This window comes from Nerophis lumbriciformis, linkage group LG33 (genome assembly GCF_033978685.3).
Source record: "Nerophis lumbriciformis linkage group LG33, RoL_Nlum_v2.1, whole genome shotgun sequence".
NCBI lineage: Eukaryota > Metazoa > Chordata > Actinopteri > Syngnathiformes > Syngnathidae > Nerophis > Nerophis lumbriciformis.
In genome coordinates, this window is record NC_084580.2 from 2890235 (window position 1) to 2915664 (window position 25430).

The following is a 25430-nucleotide window of genomic DNA, read 5'->3' on the forward strand; positions in this document are numbered from 1 at the left end:
GATGGATTAAAATGCATGACAATGTTTTACATTTTGAACGTTATTTTTAACACTGTGATTACCAGCGGAATTATTCATTACTTATCGTGTTAAGCATGGTCAGCTAAGATTTATCTGAGAGCCAGATGCAGTCATCAAAAGAGCCACATCTGGCTCGAGAGCCATAGGTTCCCTACTCCTGCCCTAAACACTCAACAGTCCGGTGCCGAACTAAACCATGTCAAGGCGGTCACTTGAAACAGCAACTAAACTATGAAGCTAAAGCTAACAAGAGCAATCTATACGCCACCTCATCGCAGGGCCAACACAGATAGACAACATTCACACTCTAGGGCCAATTTAGTGTTGCCAATCAACCTATCCCCAGGTGCATGTCTTTGGAAGTGGGAGGATGCCGCAGTACCCGGAGGGAACTCACGCAGTCATGGGGAGAACATGCAAACTCCACACAGAAAAACCCCGAGCCCGGGGATTGAACCCAAGACCCTTTTATTGTGAGGCACAAACACTAACTCCTGTTTCACTGTGCTGCCTACATATTGTGACAGCATCTTTGAATCATGTCAAGATGGAGATCAACTCACTGACACGACCACATCCTACATTACATTTTGTGAGGACTGCGTGTCAGAAGCTAAGACTGTGAAATTATTCCCAAACAACAAACCTTGGGTGTCTAAGCATTTGAAATTGTGTTTTAATGAAATAAGGCTTCCCTCTGTTTTGGTGATGTGCAATTAATGCAAGAAAAAATGAATCAGCTGAGAAGTAATAGGGCAGAGTCTAAATACATTAATGGGCAAAACAAGAAATGTGATAATCCTTTAAACATTAGTGAATGTTTTGCTGATGAGTTAAATCAATTATTTTGTAGATTTTAGAAAGTGGACGAGAAACCAGGATGTGATGAGATCTGTAAAAATCTCCCTGCAGGAGCACCGACAGCCATCACTGAGAATGCAGTGGCTGAAAGTATTTTTAAACTAAAGGCAACTGGCCCAAACCTGTCTACTTAAAGCTCCTCTGCTGAAAAGGGTATTTTCAAAGCTGTTTAATTTCTTTCTTGTTACAGGTGTGCCCAAATCTTGGAAATGTTCCCATATGAAGCTCCTACTGAAAAAGCCAAGGGCAAGCAAGCCTGAAGATTTTAGGCCTATTGCCATAACCTCCAATTTGTGTAAAACCATGAAGAGTTTTAGTTGATATTTCAACCAACAAAGTGGCCAGTGAACTGGACCCTCTACGGTTTGCCTACAACAGGGGTGTCCAAAGTGTGGCTCTTTTTGGCCCATGGCATATTGTCCCAAAAAAAATCAGACAAAATAAAAATGTAAGCATAACAAGCAAATATGGTAGCTAATTTTAATACTAATAATACGAAACAGACACATTGTTTTGTCTGTAAATTTATGTCTGTTTTAGATTCTTTCTTTCTTTTTTTTTTTTTTTTAACAAAATAAAATATCAAAACGGCCCCCGCATTCTTTGACTCGTGAGTGTGCGGCCCTTTGTGGAAATTGTTTGGACACCCCTGACCTACAAGAAGGAGAGAGCTACTGATGCTGCTGTGTTGACGTTGTTAGAGACTCTAACAAAGCCTCTGTCAGTCACTAAAGCATATGCTGGGGTTTTATTTGTAGGTTTTAGCGCAGCTTTTAAATCCATAAAATTACACATTCTTCCTAAAAGGTTGACAGTGTTGAATATTGAAAAGGGCCTGATGCTCTGGATCAGAAGCTTTCTTCCATGTCGCTCTCAAAGAGTTTGCGTGAACGACATTCTGTCAGGAGAGTTCATCACTGGCTGCCTACAAGGTTGTGTCCTCACCCCTTTGCTCTTCTCTCTTTTTACAAATTAATTTGCACTTAACGATAACAATTTTAAACTGATCAAACACGCTGCCTTTAATGGCCGTTAAAGAAATCCGATCCTTATGGTGAGGCCTCCTATCTTGCCCACACCAAGGCCCTTGAAGCATGGTGTTTGGAGATCCAGTCCAAAAAAAAATAACTTGTTGTTCACAAAAATCAAGAAGTGACAACAGAAGCAGTTTTACTTGATGACCAGCTTGTTGAAACTGCAGAGGCATTCAAATATCTTGGCACAGCCAGTCATCTTTGCTTTTCTGAAAACACTGATTTTATATTCAAGAAATGTTCACAGCGACTTAGTCTTCTCAGAAGATTAGGCGGCCTTGATGTCAGTAAAGATTTATTCTATTCTATTCTATTCGATGTCTTTGTCTACACTCTACCTCAGAGCTGGGCAAATATTTTGACTCGGGGTCCACATTGAGAGAAAAGATGTGTCTGGGCGGCCAATGTGTATGTGTGTATAAATGATATATACACATTTATCTGTAAAAATCTGCTGTACAGTATGTGTGTTTGGGTCCCTTTGTTTCCAGGAACACTAATACCAAAAGTCATGACAGGACCACCTCAAAAAAACGGAATGGAATTTTACAGTTTTTTACTGAATGGGACAAACAAAATGTATATTACAATAAAGAAAGTGGGATTTACAATATTAACTATGAACAATAAAACATTGAATATTAACAACATATGAACGTCACTCCTCTTTTACTTCTCAGACCAGCTCCAAGAAAGACACATTAACAAACTACATATATTATCACTTTTATGCAGAAATTTGTTGTAAAAATGTACTTCCGCATCTGTTCCTGACACATGCGTTTCGGGCTGGCTGCTCTGAAAACAAACCCTGCCCAGTCTGCTTTGTGTCAGCTGCGTGACCTAGATTGCCGTAATAACTCGTGTAACACTCAAAAGCGAAAATTTCAACCATTGAAATACTTTCTATAGTCAAGACTTACGGTAATTTAAAAAACAGCACTGCAAATCATAATGGCAGCTACAGTTTTGATGTTAAATGTCTAAAAAAATGATGTAGAACGTCCGGCGGGCTGGATTGAAAATCGTAATGGGCCGCATGTGGCCCGCGGGCCTTATTTTGCCCAAGTCTGCTCTACGTACACGGCTGGCCTCTGGGTTGTGGATGAGAGCAGCACAAACAGAGTCAATATCAGTTGTGTGGACATAATTGTTTACCTGTTAATGCAAAATATTAGAAACAGCTTTCAGTGTGGTACAGAGCATCACTGTAAACTATTACCACAGTAACAAAATGCTAAAATTAAAAAAATTAAATCATTATCCTTTCAATCATCTGGTACATTTTGGAGCGACTAACTGATCAATAGTTACATTTACATTTTAGAATGTAATCTTCAGCCTATGTGCTATGTGTCAAAGTCAAGGCCTGTTTGCCGAATGAATGATCTATGCCCCCCGGGATGATATTTGATTTGTATTAAAACCGGCCCGCAGGCCACAGCCGCCTGCTGCTGTTTTGCATGCACCAATACTCCGTCAGTGTTGGCGCTAGGGATTTTCAAAATGGGGTCTCAGGGACCCCATCAAGTCATAAAAATGGGGTCCCACAGTACATTTTTGGGGTCCCACTTTTTTGTAACTGTTTTAAAAACGAGTGATAAATGTATGCATTATCCTGTTATATCTCACATTCTATATTGTGTTTTGGAAAAAGGTTGTCATAAACGTTACTTCATTCATTAAAAAAAATAATACAGAAGAAAACAATTTTTTATGCATCCGTAAATTTATTCAGTTAGAAACTTTTATTCACTTTCTTTTTTTCCTTCATGGATCTAAACTATACCGCTGCCGGTATTTTTTTCGATAGTTTTTATTATAATAAGACAAAGAAAACAATCTGAAGTTGTCTTTATTTTTTTAGTTTTAATGCCATAATTTTAATAGTCCGGCCCGCACGTGCACAGATTTTCCTCCATGCGGCCCCTGAGCTAAAATGAGTTTGACACCCCTGGCCTATGTGATTTTACCAGGCAAAGTAGAAAACAAAACATTTGATATGATGCTCCTCTCACTGTCTCCCTCCACAGGCTGATGCTGAGGCAACACGTTGGCGTAGGAGTGAGCAGTAAGATGCTGTACTACTGACAGTAAGACCCTAATACATCTGTTCTAATGTTGACTTAATACTCCTATAGTCCAATGATCATGATGAAATAGCACGTTATCAGTTCATGTGTAATGTTGACTACATTGCGAGTCTACATATAAAGGGATGCCATTGGCAGTCTCTCTAAGGTGCAACATCAATGACCTCTGACCTCACAAAATTTTTATAAGACTGGATCTTATTTGTCCAGCTTCCATACTCGTTTTTAAACACTTTATAAGAAATACATTGGCGGAAAACTCCGTAGCTTGCTAGCTTGGGCACGCTAGCTTTCTGAGACTCTTATTTTGTTTGTGCGGTCAAGATGAAGCAGGGCTTTTATTGTGAAGACAGGAACTGTGCAGTCGGTCTTTAGAGTTAGCAGGTACGGCGCGAGAGTCTGTTGAAATAAAGTGTTTTTCGCCTTGCTGTCGGTCATTTTTTCTTAATAATGAGCTCGCAGCAGCCAGCTTCATCTCACATGACCCTCGGGTGCTGTGAATGTCAATCAAGTGACGAAAGTGACGCATTGGTGAAGATTGATGATCGCAAATTTTTAAGTCTATTTTTTTTTATGCCTGGCTGGCGATCGACTGACACTATCGACAGGTAGCTTGCGATCAACGTAATGGGCACCCCTGGTTAAGACAGTGATCTAAGGCAGTGATTTTCAACCAGTGTGCCGGGGCACACTTGTGTGTGTGCCGTGAGAGATTGTCAGGTGTGCCGTGGGAAATTATTTAATATCTCCTTGTAACCATTATTATAGCACAGACAGGTGTCTGTCTGTGCTATAATAAAGTGTGGCAGATAATGTAATACTCTTCCATATCAGTAGGTGGCAGCATGTAGCTACATGCTTTATAGATGTCGGGATCATGGTTTGTTGTGGAGATCATAATATGCAGATGACAGCGGGAGGCAGCATGCAGGTAAAAAGGTATCTAATGCTTAAACCAAAAGTAAACAAAAGGGGAATGCCACTAAGAAAAGGCATTTAAGCTTAGGGAAGGCTATGCAAAACGAAACTAGAACTGAACTGGCTGCAAAAGTAAATAAAAACAGAATGCTGGACGACAACAAAGACTTACAGCGTGTGGAGCTGAGACGGCGTCCACAAAGTACATCCGTACATGACAATCAACAAAGAAGGATAGCAACAACTTAAATAGTCTTGATTGCTAAAACAAAGCAGGTGCGAGGAATAGCGCTTACAGGAAAAGCCACCAAATAGGAGCGCAAGACAAAAACTAAAACACTGCACACAGCAAAACACCAAAAAACTCTAAATAAGTCACGGCGTGATGTGACAGGTCGTGACAGTACACCTACTTTGAGACAAGAGCTATAGTGATGGTTATGGTTTAAATTCATATTCAACAATTGCCAGAACGACTTTTTACTTTCAATGCTGCTGAGTTTAATTTTTTAATGTTTTCTGCTGGTGGTGTGCCTTTGGATTTTTTCAATGAAAAAAATGTGACTTGGCTCAAAAAAAGTTGAAAAACACTGGTCTAAGGAATGACATTTATGATCATGTGTACAGTGACAAAGATGGAGCATGTGAACATTTCATGGAGTCACATGATGCTGCATTATAAATGCAGAAACAAGTCTGTCAAATACTATAGTAAGATATTCAATAACTAGAGCGAGAGCAACATTATCAAAAATGGTTGTAAGAAAGCAGACTAATCTCATTTTATAACTTGATTATCAAATTTAACATTTTTAAGGCTCTGAATGTCCATATTAAAAATATGAGAAATTCACATGTGTAATTTGACTTGAGCTTTTTGATCATTTAGTGCCCCCTAGTGGCTGTGACCCTAAACAACTGCACAGTGTACAAGATTGTTACACAAGCACAGCACTATAAATAGCCTGAGGATGAGCTGAAACGTTGAGCCAGGAGAGATAAGTGTCGCACAGTCGCACTAATACAAATCTGTTTTGTACCTAACCAAAGCATTACATAAAATGAATCATAATATACTATACACATTAGAAGATGGCATCAGAGGAGTGTTGAACTAGTAAAACCGTACTTGATGAACAGGAAGCAATTTGTAAATCTGAGAACATAAAAGTCATGTTTGGATTGCGTACCCTATGGGTTATTACTGGGGCCAAAATGGTTTGTAGCAGAGGTGTCAAACTCATTTTAGCTCAGGGGCCACATGGAGGAAAATCCATTGCCAAATGGGCCGGACTGGTAAAATCATGGCATGATAACCTAAAAATAAAGACAACTTTAGATTGTTTTCTTTGTTTGAAAATAGAACAAGCCTATTCTGAAAATGGACAAATTATGTTTTTTTTTTTTAACATTCACATGTTGCAGTTAATATTATTCTATCTTCCTTTGTTGCTGTTTACACTTTATGAATAAATGATGTGATAATGTATATCATCATAATAGGTGGAAGTGAGTCTGGCAGTTCTAAAATGCTCCCATTGGTTATACTTGCCAACCTTTAGACCACCGATTTCGGGAGGTGGTGGGGGGTGGGTTGGGGGGGGGGGGGCGTGGTTAAGAGGGGAGGAGTATATTTACAGCTAGAATTCACCAAGTCAAGTATTTCATTCATATATATATATATATATATATATATATATATATATATATATATATACCCACATATATATATATATATATATATATATATATATATATATATATATATATATATATATATATATATATATAATAAATACTTGACTTTCAGTGAATTCTAGCTATTTATATATTTATTTTATTATTTATATATATATATATATATATATATATATATATATATATATATATATGAGTGGTTGGGGGCGTGGTTAAGAGGGGAGGAGTATATTTACAGCTAGAATTCACCAAGTCAAGTATTTCATTCATATATATATATATATATATATATATATATATATATATATATATATATATATATATATATATATATATATATATAAAATAAATACTTGACTTTCAGTGAATTCTAGCTATTTATATATTTATGTTATTATATATATATATATATATATATATATATATATATATATATATATATATATATATATATATATATATATATATATATAAATAAATAAGAGAAATACTTGAATTTCAGTGTTCATTTATTTACACATATACACACACATAACCCTTAACTCATTGTTGAGTTAAGGGTTGAATTGTCCATCCTTGTTCTATTCTGTCACTATTTTTCTAACCATGCTAAACACCCTCTCTGATGATGCATTGCTGTGTGGCACGCACAAAAGTGCTTTCATCAAATGCACTAGAGTCTGGAATCTTCCATCTCTCCCTAGCATGGCCCAAAACCGGTCAATCCTTGCTTCCTGAGGAAGATCTTCACTACCAAGCACTTGGTACTCCACTACTTCTTCCCGGAGGCTATCCAGGTCCAATCGCAGCTGCGGCTTGGAACTTACAAGCGTATTTCTTCATCTTACTCGTCGTCGGCGTCGCCATAGCTGTATCTTCCTCGTTCTTCTGCTTCGTCTCCTTGTTGTGTGCGGAATTGTGCACTCTCTAAAAGCCGTAGATGTTATAACGTGATTGGGCAGGACTCAGGTCCGCATGGAGCTGGAGGGGGCGTGGCCTCCAGCGCCGGCTGAAAATCGGGAGATTTTCGGGAGAATTTTTGTCCCGGGAGGTTTTCGCGAGATTTCGCTAAATTTCGGGAGTCTGCCGGAAAATTCGGGAGGGTTGGCAAGTATGCCATTGGTGTAAATTTTTAATCAGAAAATTAAATTAATAAAAATATTTGTTATTAATGTAATTTACTCATTTTCCTCAACTAACAACAAAACTTGTGAATTTAGACTAATTTCATTCATAACACATGAAGTTAGAAGCAGATACAGATTTCAGCATATTTGTGCGTGCCCAGAAAATGTGTCCCCACGCAGTCATAAATCCAACACGAAATGTACAGATTATTAAACGCATTTATTGGGGCATAAATGTCACAGGTTATATTACCAACAGCATCGTTGACAATATGGCATGAAAATAACTCCACATTTTGTATACTATCACTAATAAGCAGCGTGAGCATGTCGTCACGCCTGCTCTCGTGGCTGCGGATACCAAGAATTGCTATTGCGACATCCAGTGGACACATTTAGAACAGCAATTTTTGTCACTAAAAAAAATTACTGCTCATTTTTGTACTTAGCAAACTCATTTCGCAGGCCGGATAAAACTTGTTCGCGGGCCAGATCCGGCCCATGGGCCGTACGTTTGTCACCCCTGGTTTATATGATTATTCATTATTGATAAGTCATCTCTGTAAACCAAAAGAAAAAGACTTAGTATTATTTGCAGATTACAGGACTACATGTTTTCAGGTAAAAATGCACATAAAAAGTATGTTGTTGGAGTCACAAGCAAGTCAAATCTTATTTGATTATAGTTGAAAAGACACAAGCACCGATGCTAATGAAATGAAAACAATTTTAGAGGTCATACTAGATGACAAAATGAGCTGGAAATGTCACAACATAGCGTAGGAAGAAACACTCCAATATATGCAATACATTTATTATTATTAAATGGGTTATACTTGTATAGCGCTTTTCTACCTTCAAGGTACTCAAAGCGCTTTGACACTATTTCCACATTCACCCATTCACACACACATTCACACACTGATGGCGGGAGCTGCCATGCAAGGCCCTAACCACGACCCATCAGGAGCAAGGGTGAAGTGTCTTGCTCAAGGACACAAAGGACGTGACGAGGTTGGTAGTAGGTGGGGATCGAACCAGGAACACTCAGGTTGCTGGCACGGCCACTCTCCCAACGGCGCCATGCCGTTATTGTTCTTATTGATGGTATTACAAAGTAGTAACATGAAGATTGGCTGCGAGAATCTACTGCAATAATTCTTGTTTCCTTTTGCCCCACCCGTGTCATTTTTCAATAAAATAAGATAAGTAGATCTCTGCATAACACTTTATTCTTATTAACACTAAAGAAAAATAAATATCAATCAATTTACAACAAAGAATAACTTTAATAACATTGTTTTTTAATCTAAAAGAAAATATTTTATGTGCATCAATTTGACTTTGACTTATATATATTTTAACTATACGAACTTTTTTGACCGACGTGAGTCCTTTGCGGTTTCCTGCTGACCCCACTATGGACTGGACTCTTACTATTATGTTGAATCCACTATGGACTGGACTCTTACAATATTATGTCAGACCCACTCGACATCCATTGCATTCGGTCTCCCCTAGAGGGGGGGGGGTTACCCACATCTGCGGTCCTCTCCAAGGTTTCTCATAGTCATTCACATCGACGTCCCACTGGGGTGAGTTTTTCCTTGCCCTTATGTAGGCTCAGTACCGAGGATGTCGTTGTGGCTTGTGCAGCCCTTTGAGACACTTGTGATTTAGGGCTATATATTGATTGATTGATTGATTTGATACTGACAATTATAATTAAATAAGCTCAGGAGCACAATATATATAACATCCATCCATCCATTTTCTATAACCTGCAAAAATAATAAAATGTGTGCTGATTTTTTAAAATCCTAATGGGTACCGTATTTTTCGGAGTATAAGTTGCACCGGAGTATAAATCGCACCTGCCGAAAATGCATAATAAAGAAGGAAAAAAACATATAAGTCGAACTGGAGCCCGGCCAAACTATGAAAAAAAACTGCGACTTATAGTCCGAAAAATACGGTAAGTCAGGATTAATGGCTACATTGAGCAAGTTTTGTAGTGCAACTTGTTGAAACGGGGTGTGAAGCATGTCCCCGACGATCACACGCGGCCTCAATGGGCGGTCCGCCCGCTATTTAAGAAGTACTAATACTGTAATGTCACTCTAGCAGTTCACCCTTGTGTCCACACGGGGGTGCAGTTGAGTGTAGCCTCTATAGCTCGAGCATCAAGTGGCATCTTCACATGGCTGGCAGTGCCGACCAGTGTCCGAGCAGCAGAGACAGCAGGGTGCCAATAAGGACGATGATGCTGCTGTAGATGCGTCCACTCGACGCTCCAGTGTAGTACTCCAAATCTCCAGAGCCCTCCGCCTCATACGCTGGTTTGTAGGCATGGCCAGCAGCTACTCTCGGGTAGCCGTAACCCCCTCCAAAGCCCCCATAACCTCCATAGCCTCCGTATCCTCCACCGTAGCCGTACCCGGGGCGGCTCAGGGCAGAGCCCAGCATGGTTCCTCCGATGGCCCCCACTGCCGCTGCTCCAGCTATTTTACCGGTGCTGGGTCCACTGCTCCTTGGAGGTGGGGCTCTGTAGACCGGTCTGCCGCCTCCACCTCCCCCTCTAAAGCCTCCACCACGTCTGGCCTCGGGGGTGGGTGCCATCGTGGCTAGGAGCAGCACGCCCAGGATCACTGACAACAGTTTGAACATGATCGTTGACCTGAAACGACACAATGTTTATACCATATGTACTACTGTACTGCATCACTTATATTGGGCTTAGAAGGTCGTTCAAAAATGTGATGAGGTGGCAACTTGTCCAGGGTGTACCCCGCCTTCCGCCCGGATGTAGCTGAGATAAGCTCTAGCACCCCCTGCAACCCCGAAAGGGACAAGCGGTAGGAAATGGATGGATGGTTATTCAAAAAGTATTTTGTAGCACAGTGCTGTATATCTTCTACAGCAGGGGTCACCAACGCAGTGCCCGCGGGCACCAGGTCGCCCGTAAGCACCAGATGAGTCGCCCGCTGGCCTGTTCTAAAAATAGCTCAAATATCAGCACTTACCAGTGAGCTGCCTCTATTTTTTTTAATTTTATTTATTTACTAGCAAGCTGGTCTCGCTTTGCTCGACATTTTTAATTCTAAGAGAGACAAAACTGAAATAGAATTTGAAAATCCAAGACAATATTCTAAAGACTTGGTCTTCACTTGTTTAAATAAATTCATTTATTTTTTTTACTTTGCTTCTTATAACTTTCAGAAAGACAATTTTAGAGAAAAAAATACAACCTTAAAAATGATTTTAGCATTTTTAAACACATATACCTTTTTACCTTTTAAATTCTTTCCTCTTCTTTCCTGACAATTCAAATAAATGTTCAAGTATTTTTTTTATTTATTTTTTTATTGTAAAGAATAATAAATACATTTTAATTTAATTCTTCATTTTAGCTTCTGTTTTTTCGACGAAGAATATTTGTGAAGTATTTTTTCAAACTTATTATGATTAAAATTCAAAGAACATTTTCTGGCAAATCTAGAAAATCTGTAGTATCAAATTTAAATCTTATTTCAAAGTCTTTTGAATTTCTTTTAAAAATTTTGTTCTGGAAAATCTAGAAGAAATAATGATTTGTCTTTGTTAGAAATATAGCTTGGTCCAATTTGTTATATATTCTAACAAAGTGCAGATTGGATTTTTACCTATTTAAAACATGTCATCAAAATTCTAAAATTAATCTTAATCAGGAAAAATTACTAATGATGTTCCATAAATTATTTTTTTAGTTTTTCAAAAAGATTCGAATTAGCGAGTTTTTCTCTTCTTTTTTTCGGTTGAATTTTGAATTTTAAAGAGTCAAATTTGAAGATAAACTATGTTTCAAAATGTTATTAATTTTTTTCGTGTTTTCTCCTCTTTTATAAAAATGTTAGTGGCTAGCTAGTTAAAATGGGATATTGTGATTTCACAAGACTGTCTTAGAAGTGATCATTTGAAAATGTTCAATTTGAAAAATGTGCACTTAGAGAAAATATAAAAATAAAGTGTTGCATATTGATATTTATGTTTCTATATATATTTATTGTGAGAAGTCATTAAGATGATCAGTTTTTCCACAAAGATAAATATCATTAATTATTAATAATAACATAGAGTTAAAGGTAAATTGAGCGAATTGGCTATTTCTGGCAATTTATTTAAGTGTGTATCAAACTGGTAGCCCTTTGCATTAATTAGTACCCAAGAAGTAGCTCTTGGTTTCAAAAAGGTTGGTGACCCCTGCTCTACAGTATATGTCATATTTTGTCACATTTTTCAAAGGTTTGTGATTAACAAATAGTGGCCTGCCCTTTAAATATAGGCACCATATTGATTTTCATATTTTGAGGTAACTAATTAGTTGTACTGTAAGTAAACGGTTACGTTTACTTAGGCATACAGTTTACCACAGGTGTCAAACTCAAGGCCCGGAGGCCAAATCTGGCACGCAACATTTTATCTGGCCCGCAAACACCTGGAAATGATATGTGTCAATAAAGTACTTAATATTTTATCACTAAATGTCATTGATTTTTTTCATTTTGACAGACAAAATATATGTACTGCCTGAAATTGCATATCTTTTCAACTTTAATAATGCAACAAATATTACAGTATATTATCATACTTTCCAAACATGTTTTTGTCTATATAAAAATTAAAATAATTACTTAACTTTACAGCAAACTACCCATCAAATTAATAAAAATGACAATACATTTTATGTTGTTCTTTACAGTATATTACTGTAAATTGAAAAAAACTACTACTGTTTTTTGCGTTAAAATTCTGTTGACTGAGCTGCCAATTTTTGACGGTAAAATCTATGGTTGTTGTTTTTAATGGTATGTTACTGTAAATGGAAAGACGGTACATTTGTTTTTACGGTACAAAAACTGCCAGCTAAGTTGCCAGAATAAAAAAAGAACTTGTACTGTTTTTCCATTAACAATATCATGTTGTAAAAACCAATGTAAATTTAACACAAAAATTCAGGCAACTCAGCTGCCAGCTTTTTCTGTAAAAAAAAAAAAAGACCCCCAAAAATCAGAGGTAGTTTTTCCATTTACCGTGAAATGTTAAAAAACAACAACCCCAAAAAACACTATTTTACAGTAACATTTTGTATGTAAAATCAAAAGTCTACTTAAAACAATTCATATAATTATTAATAAAATCCTGAGGCAAATTCATACATTATTCGCTGTTACAAGCAGCCCTCTGATGGCAGCCAGAACTGTGATGTGGCCCTCAAATAAAACGAGTTTGACATCCCTGCTGTATATGTTTTACACACTTCCTGCAAAGACAGGTCTTGGGTTCGATTCTTTCTGTGTGGATTGCATGTTCTCCCCGTGACTGCATGGGTTGTCTACACGTACTTCGGCTTCCTCCCACCTCCAGAGACATGCACCTGGGGATAGGCTGATTGGCAACACTAAATTGGCCCCTAGTGTGTGAATGTGAATATTGTCTCTGTGTTGGCCCTGCGATGAGGTGGCGACTTGTCCAGCCTATCACGAATGCAGCTGGGATAGGCTTCGGTCCCCTTGTGACCCGCATAGGGGCAAGCAGTAGAAAATGGAATGAATTAAAAGACTCATCTACTGAATGGCTGGTGACAGGAAGCGTGCGCTCGTGAGAAGTTGGATAGAATAACAAGTGTCATGCAGTTTTTTCTTTAAAATATATGGAACTCACTTGCTGTACGGTTGTTTATAAATGAGCCTATCAGTGCTAGTCAGGCAGTTTGCTCCTTAATGGGATTACAACACAGCTTCTTGTCAAGTTCTTTTGGAATTTAGCCTGCCTGACCAAGTTTATTTTACACCAACTATTTACCTGCTGCACCTTCACATATAAAAAGAGATTTTTGAAAGGATTTAAAAAACTGATGTTATGGTTGCTATTGAACTGCTTTTGTAATATAAATGAGCTTTTGTTATGTGTGTATTCTTGGGGCGTGGCTTACATAGTCGGACCAGGAAGAGGGCGTGTTTTAATGCTTGCGGCCTCTTTCAAACCATGGGTACACTCTAAGCGGCCTCCTATCCGCTGCAAACGTGCCCCTTAGCGTCATGACATTACCTGCATCACCATCATCATACTGGTATCAGAGCTTTTCAAAGACGTGTATTAAAAAGCATTATAAACTTTGAATAACATTTAACAACATATTTTTACAGCTATGTTGCAGCTGCGTTGTGAAATGTGTGTGTATATATATATATATATATATATATATATATATATATATATATATATATATATATATATATATATATATGTGTGTGTGTGTGTGTGTGTACATACATATATATATATAAATATATATATATATAAAACAATACATGTTATATATATATATATATATGTGTGTATATATATATATATATATATATATATATATAAATATATATAAAACAATACATATATATATGTGTGTCCAAAAAACATGCACCTGGGAATAGGTTTATTGGCAACACTAAATTGGCCCTAGTGTGTGAATGTTGTCTATCTGTATTGGCCCTGTGATGAGGTGGCGACTTATCCAGGGTGTACACCGCCTTCCGCCCGAAGCAGCTTAGATAGGCTCCAGCACCACCCGCGCCCCCGAACGGGACAAGCGGTAGAAAATGGATGGATGGGTGTGGGTGTGTGTGTGTGTGTGTGTATATATATATATATATACCGTATTTTTCGGACTATAAGTCAGTTTTTTTTCATAGTTTGGCCGGGGGTGCGACTTATACTCAGGAGCGACTTATCTGTGAAATTATTAACACATTACCGTAAAATATCAAATAATATTATTTAGCTCATTCACGTAAGAGACTAGACGTATAAGATTTTATGGGATTTAGCGATCAGGAGTGACAGATTGTTTGGTAAACGTATAGCATGTTCTATATGTTATAGTTATTTGAATGACTCTTACCATAATATGTTACGTTAACATACCAGTTGGTTATTTATGCCTCATATAACGTACACTTATTCAGCCTGTTGTTCACTATTCTTTATTTATTTTAAATTGCCTTTCAAATGTCTATTCTTGGTGTTGGGTTTTATCAAATAAATTTCCCCAAAAAATGCGACTTATACTCCAGTGCGACTTATATATGTTTTTTTCCTTCTTTATTATGCATTTTCGGCCGGTGCGACTTATACTCCGAAGCGACTTATACTCCGAAAAATACGGTATATGTGTATGTATGTGTGATATATATATATGTATGTGTGTGTGTGTGTATATATATGTATGTATGTGTGTGTGTATATATATATATATATATATATGTGTGTGTGTATATATATGTATACATATATGTGTGTGTATATATATATATATATGTATGTATATGTGTGTGTGTATATATATATATATATGTGTGTGTGTGTATATATATGTATACATATACGTGTGTATATATATATATATATGTGTGTGTGTGTATATATATGTATACATATACGTGTGTATATATATATATATATTTATATATTTTAGTGAATGCCAGCCTCCCAATAATGTCTGGTCCTCTTTGCCGGCTGTAGTTATGTCTTTCATTATCATCGTTATTGCATAGCAGCACCCACTATATGCCTAACACTCTCTGCAGTTGAGTAACATTGTTGGCAGTGACAAATGCAAACAAGATGTTCTCAAGACACGTGTTATTTTTACCATGCTGCCAAACAAATCTCCTAATCCTTTCAAAGTGATAACTTGTACATAAGCGGCACCAAGACCAGGGGTCAGATAGCTTGCATAAGTTCTGGAGTCCTGACTTGGAGACTAACACAAGTATGAGAGGATGAAATACAGACAAAGTGGATGACTAATTTGTTCAACACAAAAATTGCTTATTGCCTTGTCTACATACTATCTTTTCAGTAGTATATTCCTTTGTTGACCAAATGTATTACTACTCTCTGATCTTTATGACATCAGTTACATCATACTATATAATGCATAATTATTATGCATTAGCAGTATTGATAGTGGCATTATCATAAGAAAATAAAATCACACATTAACATTTACAAACACGTACATTTTGAAAACACATAGACCCATAGACATTTTGATTGAAAATATGTCATACACACTAATGGTTATTTATGAACCACTTGATTAGTTTGAATTACTACTACCATGAATACGTCAGAGCTGATAAGACAACAGCTTTTGCTACATTTGTCTTGTTTGGTGAGTGTGAATGATATCAAGAGTGTCTTACTTGTTTGGGAATAAATCCAAGATCTTCAAGTGATGCTCTTCTTCCACCTCCAGAAGTTTGTGTGTAACTAAGCAGTTCAGAGACTGAAAGCAGTAAATGTGTTTTAGGGTGGGCTGGTTGCCCTTCAGACAGGTTCTAGGTGGTGATTGGCTGGGTGAAGCAGTAAGCTGCTGTACTACTGACAGAAGGACTTAAGTACCTAGTGTGTGTGTGTGTGTGTGCTGCCAATGTCCAACGAGAGAATAACACATCTTAGTCCTGAGCATGACTAATTGGATATTGACAACATTACATAACATTTGATGCATTTTCTCAAGTATCTTTTTTTAATTAAATTACAATCGTTGTTCAATACATTTTCATATCATTATGAGTTGTTCACATGTCAAAGACTAAAATAGTTTTCAATAACAAGTCATACAAAAAAAAACATGCACATTTTCAAATGATGCTACTGTTACCATCCTGCGATGACAGTGTGGTTAGCACGCAGGAAGCACCTTGAAGCAGCTTACCTGTGTCTCAGTCAGCAAATATTATTTCATCAACAGCACGCACACAAACATGGCAGCAGTGCCGCACTCACGCTGACCTACTTCCACTCACAATGTGAGATTGTGTAAACTGTGTGCATCACATCTTCTCCACAAGTTAATGTGCTTTTTGTACCAGACTAAACAACAGTCCAAACACCCAACATGACAATGTGCTTTTCCAATTGTTTGTTTGATTGATGCTCTTTCCACCTTATGACCATCAAAGCACTTTAACGACATCACTCCATGTGGCCATGATTCTTAATAAGGTGTATGATGCCATAAAGGCAAAATAACAGCTGGAATCAAACCTACAACGTTTAAGTAGAGGGACAATCCTTTTTAAAGGGGCTGTTTGCAACTTCCTCAGTTACATACTTTTTTAAACCAAAAAACATAACGAGCACACCACTGGCTTGTTTATGTTACCAGTAGTGGTTTACAGAACATAGATGTTTGAAGTGTTTTTCACGATTAATAATTATATTAAATAAAATCTGCTTGTTTGCCGTGCAGGCTTTTGTCACTCACTGCTGCCACATCCACACATACATGAGGGAGCATGCAGTCCCAGAGAAGCAACTAACAAGTTACAGTCAAGTTGTTATGATAGAATATTCATTAAAAAGTGATAGCTAATGAGCCAGATGGCTATCATTAGCTGACAGCACACAAAACTGTGTTACAGACAGGCGTAGTTATGTGCTGAAAACGTAAGAGTCCGCGATATAAAACTTAAAACACTTTTTAGCACCCTCTAGGTGTCTGCGTAAAGGTTGCAAACTGCCCCTCTAAGGAAACTGCAGTAAAAACGAGCCCCCTCTGCTGTTTTTAAGGAGTCTGCTGCAATATTGTTAGTCAAAATATTCTCTCTATCAGTGGTCCCCAACCTTTGCACCCGAGACTGGTCTAATGTCTATTATTTTTGTGGATCTGCCTTCCACATGTAGCAGATAAATACAACTCACTATAACGCAGAGCTAGTGGGAGCCCTGGGCTTTTTTCTTTGTGATGAGATGGTCCCTGGCAGGTTGATGGTACACACACTATATACCATTAACCTGCTAGGGACTGCAGATTGCTTAGTTTTTGGCTACAATCTCACACATTTACATTGTATATGTTCATTACTGTGCATTGTCCCTTGTAAGAAAGATATAACAAATGGCGACTTCTTATCAGGAGTTTTATTATACAGCTTTGATATTAGTGTCTAGTGCAGGGGTCGGCAACCCAAAATGTTGAAAGAGCCATATTGGACCAAAAATACAAAAACAAATCTATCTGGAGCCGCAAAATATTAAAAGCCATATTACATACAGATAGTGTGTCATGAGATATAAATTGAATTAAGAGGACTTAAAGGAAATTAAATGACCTCAAATATAGCTACAAATGAGGCATAATGATGCAATATGTACATATAGCTAGCCTAAATAGCATGTTAGCATCGATTAGCTTGCAGTCATGCAGTGACCAAATATGTCTGATTAGCACGCCACACAAGTCAATAACATCAACAAAACTCATCTTTCATGCACAACCTTAAAAGTTTGGTGGACAAAATGAGACAGAAAAAGAAGTGGCATAAAACATGTCCTAGAAAGTCGGAGAAAGTTATACATGTAAACAAACTACAGTGAGTTCAAGGACCGCCAAAATTAGTAGGACAAAACGGCGCTCGCCAAATACTCGAATCAGTGAAGCATGTTTAATACAAACATTGTGCTTTGTAACAATTAGGGAGGCTTGTGTCATGTTTGTCCTCCTACAGAAACCATATTAAAACAAAAAATAGATTTTTTTCCCCTCATCTTTTTCCATTTTTCATACATATTTGAAAAAGCTCCAGAGAGCCACTAGGGCGGCGCTAAAGAGCCGCATGCGGCTCGCCGACCCCTGGTCTAGTGGGACAGGCAAAAGTTCATTCAGAGAAAATTAAGTCGTCTGTAAATGATCTAATGTTTATGTGGTGCGGTAGAAAATACGTCACGGACCGGTCGCGGTCCCGGTCCCTGGGCCAATTGTTGGAGACCACTGCTCTCTACGACAGGCGCCCTCAGCTGTTTTTAGGATTAGGAAACTACCAGTCCAACATTTTCTATGACGAACCCCAATCTGTTTTTAAGGAATCTGCTACAAAAATGGTAATAAAATATTCTCTATTGTCCTGAAAATCAGCATCTTCTGCAGTAGATATTTGTTTTTGGTCAGAGTTACACACTTTAGGAAGAAATAGTCCCGGTTATGCAAACCACAAATGTCCGCTGCAGATGACCCTGGTTCTCAGCCCACTGCTGTTTTTAGGAATGTACTGCAAAAAAGCTGGTCACAGATCTTTCTTTTTGTCGGGAGTTTTCTGCTGTTTTTAGCACTCTGTTGCATAAATGTTAGTCTCTCCCAAGTGTTGAACTGAACATGCAGGCTGGGCTGATGTCCGTGAAGGGCTTAATATGTTTGCTGTAGAACCAATTGAGTCCATTTGGTTACCAATTTAACACAAGCATGGAACACAGTGCATTGTGGGAGATAATTAAGGCTCCTCGCCTTTGTGTCCCCCCCACCTTTGTGCTTATACAGTAAAACTTTCATGTAGGGATCATGTGATCATTGCTTGTTGTGTTTTTATCAGGCACTTGACTCAAAGCATGGCTTAATGCACGTGCTTAAAATGAATAACTAGCATAAGACAATCACTGTGTTGTAAAATGTCCACACACAATGTAAACCTTCACCTAGAAAGTTCCCCAGGATGGTATTTGCTAGTTCACATACACGAGGCTGCTTCTGGCAGACAGCCCAGCTGCTTCTCTATGATGCAGCGCAGGATGTTGTACCTGCCATACAATCACACACATGTCGGTGGCTTGAGTAGGTAGAACATTAGTTTGACTCAAGAACACTTCCTGTACCTTCTCCTCAGTTTTTGCACCTCTCTGTCCTCCTCTTCCTTCAGCTTGGTGACGAAGCTCTGCAGGACCGGCATCTCAAACTTGATATACTGCGCCACCTGGTGGAATGGAGGAAACGAGACATGAGAGAGAAGAAGTGAGGCTCCTCCTCATGGTGAGTGATGAAGGTGTTTACGTCATAGGTGACTTCTTCTCCTAGATCCTCCTCCATGAGGAACAGCTTACACACTTGCTCACATGGGCCCTGCATTATTCTCAACACCAGTGGGAAGTCGCTGCGTTTCAGCTTTGCACGCTCTGAAACACATTAGTGGCCTGTTAAGTTAAAGGTGCTAATGTGGGGAAGTCTTTTTTACAAATTTGAAGTTCTATGGTCATTATTACATTGTTTCTTTTTGCCATCACGGATACAATTCTGTGGTGGCAAACGAAAAAGTTGATATCTTTGATTTGACCTCCCAAGAATATCCTGCTAAACTAATACACATCTGACCATGATCAGGTGTGATGAAGTGTGAAGTTACCTCCACTGGTATGAACGAGGTAGAGTGCAAAGTCATCGGGGCTGTTTTCAATCTTAAACTTGTTGAGAAGAACTCGTAGCACCTGAGGAGTTGTCATGCAGCTGTTGATGCGTACGTTGGTCACAGAGCCGAAAGCAGGAGTGAACACGGCTGTCTGAGTAAATAATCCGTCATTAATGATCAAATCAACTCAATCCTTCAGTTTTCATTGATATGGAGCTGTGGGCACCTTGTGGTTGTAGAAGTGTCCGTTGATGGAGAAGCGATGGCGCCGGATCTTCCTCTGGTCACTCGGGGAGCGCCGGTGGGCCCGCCTTAGAACACCGGCGTCACTTTTGGTTCTGAGGAGCTGAGCTGAGTTTTCACTGTCCTCTTCTGGATCAGTGAGACACACACAATGGGAAAGAGTCAAGAGTTACACAAGTTGTAATTTTTACACTTTTAACAAAGACACTCACCTTCTGTGTGCTCCTCCATCACACCGTTGTTCTCTGATTGGATGTCGGGAGAGGTGACCTCCAAAGTGGGCACAGTCATGTGTGGCGTCTGTTGGCTGTCTGTGCTGTTTGGGGAGCTACGGGTGACAAAATGAAATAATAAAATCTTGACTTTTTGTCTGGACTTTGTCAGACCACAAAATTAGGTACACCCAGACAACCTAATGAGGGCGAAATAAGCATAATCATCCATCCATCCATCCGTTTTCTACCGCTTGTCCCTTTCGGGGTCGCGGGGGGTGCTGGAGCCTATCTCAGCTGCATTCGGGCGGAAGGCAGTGTACACCCTGAACAAGTCGCCACCTAATCGCAGGGCCAACACAGATAACATTCACACTCACATTCACACACTAGGGCCAATTTAGTGTTGCCAATCAACCTATCCCCAGGTGCATGTCTTTGGAGGTGGGAGGAAGCCGGAGTACCCGGAGGGAACCCACGCAGTCACGGGGAGAACATGTAAACTCCACACAGAAAGATCCCGAGCCCGGGATTGAACTCAGGACCTTCGTATTGTGAGGCACATGCACTAACCCCCGGGGCCACTGTGCTGCCCTAAGCATAATATTAGAAACCCAAAAATATATTTAACTGAAGACATCTCTGACTTAGCATTAATGTTTTTATATTTTTGTAAAGACAAAGCTTTTGTTATTGTACCCAATTCAGGTGTACCTAATGAAGTGTCCATTCAGTGTACATTTGTCCCTAGCGCATCAACATTTCCGGTCAGTGTGGCGTAACCTGACCCTGTGTGCACTTCGTACCCTTGACTGTCCAGAATGCAACCTGAGTGCCAGGATGTGGAGGAGGGAGGCGGTCGTATCCGCTCATGGTCGTCCTGCATCTGAAGCCTGATTGGACGACGCAGGCCCCAAAAGATGTTCAATAGGCCTTCAACGATCAGCTCGCCCTCTTCCTGGTAGGGATCAATGAATGACATACCATAGATAGACAGAGTCATCCAGGCTTTTCAGATCGGATGACTGCAAGGAATGTGTGTAAAATGGGGCAACGCTGCAAAAATACGTGCGCTCACACACCTCTCTGTGTCTGAGCTGTAGATTCTGTCCTTCATAGTATAGGTTGTACGTCTTTAGATGTGAGAGAATGGTTGCCCTGGAGACAGATGGTTTGTGGTTACATCTCAATCTTTAGCATGTCTTTGCATCACACTATTTTTTTTTTAGCGTAGAGCAGAAAAAAGCGAGAGGCTTACTTGCTGATGTACTTGTTCTCTCCGATCTGAACCCCGTTGTGTATGTCGTCCATGGCCAGACAGCATGAGAGACACTGGGAGGAGAAACAAACCACAGAGTTGATCATTTTCAGCAGAGTCTTATGATTACTCATGACCAACGTTCCCTCTAAGCGCGCCTGTGCAATTGCGCACTGCTCAAGCGTCCTGTGCGCACGGCAAATCTATGCCACGCACAAAATCAAATAAAAAAATAAGCGTGTAACAATTTTCGACACACAGACACGACAAAGAAAACAGTTTTCGTTATCATCGTTCAAATATTGTAACGTCTGTCGAGACGCTTTGAGGACATGAATTCCATCGATCACTTTACTGAGCAAAACTCTTTATTGTCGGCCATAAACACATCACCAAAACATTAGTAAAAAAATGATATCTAACAAAAGTGGTCATTTTCTGCAGTACAAACCAGACCAAAAGCAACTTTGTTATATCAACAGCAGCCGCTCGCTCTTTCTCACTTGCGCCAACACATGCACATATGGCACTTAGCCAGTGATGCGTTTACAGCCACACAAAAAGTCGGACAACTCCAACAACACACAAAGTGTAATTCCAGGTCGTTACACTAGGATTTACCAATCAAATGTGTGCTTATTCTGGTGTCATTTATTAGGAATCTTAATTTATAAACAATCATGAAATGCTGTTAGTATATTAAATAAATACTAATAAAAATATATTTTTTACAAACAGGAAGTTGCAGGAATGTACACATGATCCCCTGCTTACATCTCATTGTGCAACATGTGAATGTTTTAATGGGAACTAAATGCAATGTCTGAAAGGGGTACACATTATTTCCAAAGCAGGACCTCCACCCAGACAAACAATACAAGTACACAGTTCATGAAAAACAATATTTTTTGTTATTGTCATTGTAGGTGGGCCTAAACACTTTTATTAGAAAATAACCTCATGGAAATGACTGCTGTCATTTGATTATAATAATAAGAGAATGTTGTCTGTCTATCTGTGTTGGCCCTGCGATGAGGTGGGGACTTGTCCAGGGTGTACGCTGCCTTCCGCCCAAATGCAGCTGAGATAGGCTCCAGCGACCCCGAAAGGGACAAGCGGTAGAAAATGGATGGATGGATGGAGATTGAACTTGTTATTTAGTCAGGTTTGGGACAGGCGTGCTGCTGGTGTAGCCACAGTGTGCACGTCTGATGTTGCTCACATGGGCTCCACTGAATGCTCAGGGAGTTTTTGCGTTTGCTCACACACATGAAAAATTAGAGGGAACATTGCTCATGACAAAGAAGCAGCCAGCACAGATGTGAGGACCAGGGCAAACAACACTAGAGTGATTGCATGGTAACTATTTCCTCAGAGAGACAAATTAACACTTTGGAATCCAGTCTACACACAAATGTATTGGCTTTCACTTTCTTTATGCCTTTCTTTGTGTAAAAAGAGCTTCTGTGAGGGGAGAACAGGTGCAGGACACATGCGCAACCCGCTGAGCGAAGCCAAAGTCCTAGCAGCTGCTGCAACATGGACATAAGCATCCATCACATGAAGTAAGAACAATACGTGAAAGAGTAGGGGTTCATAGTGTTTATTTGGCTACAAGCTAAACACATTCAGATAAAATGAGAAAGTAAAGAAGCGGAAATCTGGCTTAAGCATTTGCCAAAAGGGTGAAGTATTTTAAGTGTTTTTCCAGTACTGAGTTCATACAAAAAGTCTCAACTGCTGTCACGTATTAGCAAAGGATGATTTCACCAGATGTCGTTGAGTTTCTGCTTTTCATTTAAATCCCCAAACATAACAACACTTGCTTTTATTCACCATCTTGTCAGTTGAGGAGCTTGTTGATAGCATGAAGCATGTAGCAGACAAAAGGTGCTTGATTACTTCCAACACGTGGCCAACAAATGCAACATGCGTGTTTGTGTGGAATACATCACAAATGAGCATATCTGTGCCATGATAGTCAACAATGTCTTGATGATGACTGTGTGGAAGTAGTGCTTCTGTTAAGAGCCCATCCATCCACCCATTTTCTACCGCTTGTCCCTTTTGGGGTCGCGGGGGGTGCGGGAGCCTATCTCAGCTGCATTCAGGCGGAAGGCGGGCCATTTTCAGTATTCCATTTTGTTGAAATGTTCTACTTCCTGTTTTTGTTAACCTTCTCGTATGCTTGATTGGAATCTTAGACAGTATGGAGCAGTTTTTTGTGAACAAAGGACTTTGACTTGGTGTTGTGCATTCAAGCACTGATGTTAAAAGATTCAAAGAATGAGGTGCATTTTGGGTGGGGAGTGTGTTATTTTGCTCACAAACAGCGAGAAAAACACAACATGGCCTCCATGGTTAGTACAAGAGAACTAGACAAAAAAGGATTGTGGTGCATCTTTTAAATGCACATTAATTGGGATTCAAAGACACTGATTATTTGTAGTTCATAGACAGCAGATAAATACACCATTAAACTGTACGTACCAGCAAGTATGATTAGCGTTGTCATCCAGTGTGTGTTTCGAATGTGCAACAAGCAAACAGATGAGAGGCTGGCATATGAAGGAAGCGCTCCGCTTCCGCTGTATCACTTCCTCCTTTGCTCGAAACTGATACACGGCCAAGACTTCCTCAATCCATGTCGACACAGATGAATTAGTACCCACACCCACCAAGAGAGTTAAGCATCAGCACTGCCATCAGCTGCCCCTGCAACATTATCTGAGCCTGTTAATATTGCAAACGGTTTCCAGTTATTTTGATCCGATGAAATATTAAACAGTAATTAGCCGAACGCCATCCATATTTCCATAGGTTGTGTATGTCACGTCTGTCAATCTCAAAAGCTGACTAACTACAAAACTGAGGTGGTTAGACTATATTCACTCAGCTATGGTCAAGTGCAGCCATGCTTGTGGACATGATGGCAGAGTTTATCTCCTGCTATGGTAGAAAAGTGATTTTCCGGTCAGTGTTTTCTGCTTCCAACCAGAAAGGACTTGTTTTCACATAATCATTCAAACAGTAGTACCATCTATAGTTGTTAGTGGTCTGCAAAACCAAATAGTCGCCCGTTTTTTAATTGGCGCCAGGTCAAAAAAAGTTTACTTTTACAGCTTCGGCTGTAGAATACCTGATGATCATTAAAATGCTCCTTTATGCTTTATTTCGAAAAACGTGATTTACCTGTCATATTTATACATATATATATACAGTATATATATATATATACTGTATATAGGGATGATGTTCGTTAACAAATTGTCGATGTCGATGCCATTATCGAATCCTCTTATCGAACCGATTCCTTATCAAATCCAGATAGGTTGTTGTGTGTGCACAGAGTTCCAAAAGCCGTATACAGGTATATGACTGAGGACAGCATGCGGACGTTAAAGGGTGAAGGTTTCAGGTGAGAGAGGACGCTAAAGGCACGCTCCCAGTGAGCATATAGTGCTGCTATGTGCGTTGTAAATAAAAAAAATTGTCGACAAACACATCGCCAACATGGACGAGGTGCCGCTCACTTTCGACATCCCGGTGAAGCACACTGTGGAGAAGAAGGGGACCAGCACGGTAGCGAATTGATACGCACAACGGGGCAAGAGAAGTCGGCTTTTACTTTTTCCGAGGAACCCCATGGCAACGAGACTGACTTTGAAAATGACGAGAGGGAATCTGGCGTGTTTGATGGAGAACTTGCCCAGCTGTTCATTTGGGACACAGAAGATGAGGACTTTG

At 39.3% G+C, this 25430-nt stretch overlaps 2 protein-coding genes and 1 long non-coding RNA gene across 5 annotated transcripts in view; 1 reads left to right on the forward strand and 2 right to left on the reverse strand.

The window, feature by feature from the left end:
* The window catches only part of LOC133575633 (uncharacterized), a 35837-nt gene extending 16240 nt beyond the window's left edge, over positions 1–19597 (forward strand). Inside the window, exons 2-3 of the long non-coding RNA XR_009811516.1 lie at positions 3950–4009; positions 19488–19597. This is a non-coding gene — a long non-coding RNA (uncharacterized lncRNA). The remainder of the gene's footprint in view (positions 1–3949; positions 4010–19487) is intronic.
* On the reverse strand, positions 7954–16870 carry sprn2 (shadow of prion protein 2). 3 transcript variants are annotated; one of them, XM_061928324.1, is made up of 3 exons: positions 16511–16870; positions 15996–16078; positions 7954–10429 (listed from the first exon to the last, which is right to left on the reverse strand). In XM_061928324.1, the coding sequence occupies exon 3, from the start codon at positions 10417–10419 to the stop codon at positions 9949–9951; it is 471 nt and encodes a 156-aa protein (XP_061784308.1). In that variant the 5' UTR covers positions 10420–10429; positions 15996–16078; positions 16511–16870; the 3' UTR covers positions 7954–9948. The 3 variants fall into 3 exon arrangements, with proteins under 3 accessions (XP_061784308.1, XP_061784309.1, XP_061784307.1); XM_061928325.1 differs by lacking the exon at positions 15996–16078; XM_061928323.1 differs by lacking the exon at positions 16511–16870 and having other exon boundaries at positions 15996–16504.
* rassf2b (Ras association domain family member 2b) lies at positions 17120–24568 on the reverse strand. The gene is made up of 10 exons (XM_061928322.1): positions 24174–24568; positions 21684–21757; positions 21508–21583; positions 21232–21383; positions 20426–20541; positions 20197–20342; positions 19968–20121; positions 19619–19740; positions 19444–19541; positions 17120–19368 (listed from the first exon to the last, which is right to left on the reverse strand). The coding sequence occupies exons 2-10, from the start codon at positions 21734–21736 to the stop codon at positions 19299–19301; spliced, it is 987 nt and encodes a 328-aa protein (XP_061784306.1). The 5' UTR covers positions 21737–21757; positions 24174–24568; the 3' UTR covers positions 17120–19298.
* Positions 24569–25430: the final 862 nt, after the last annotated feature.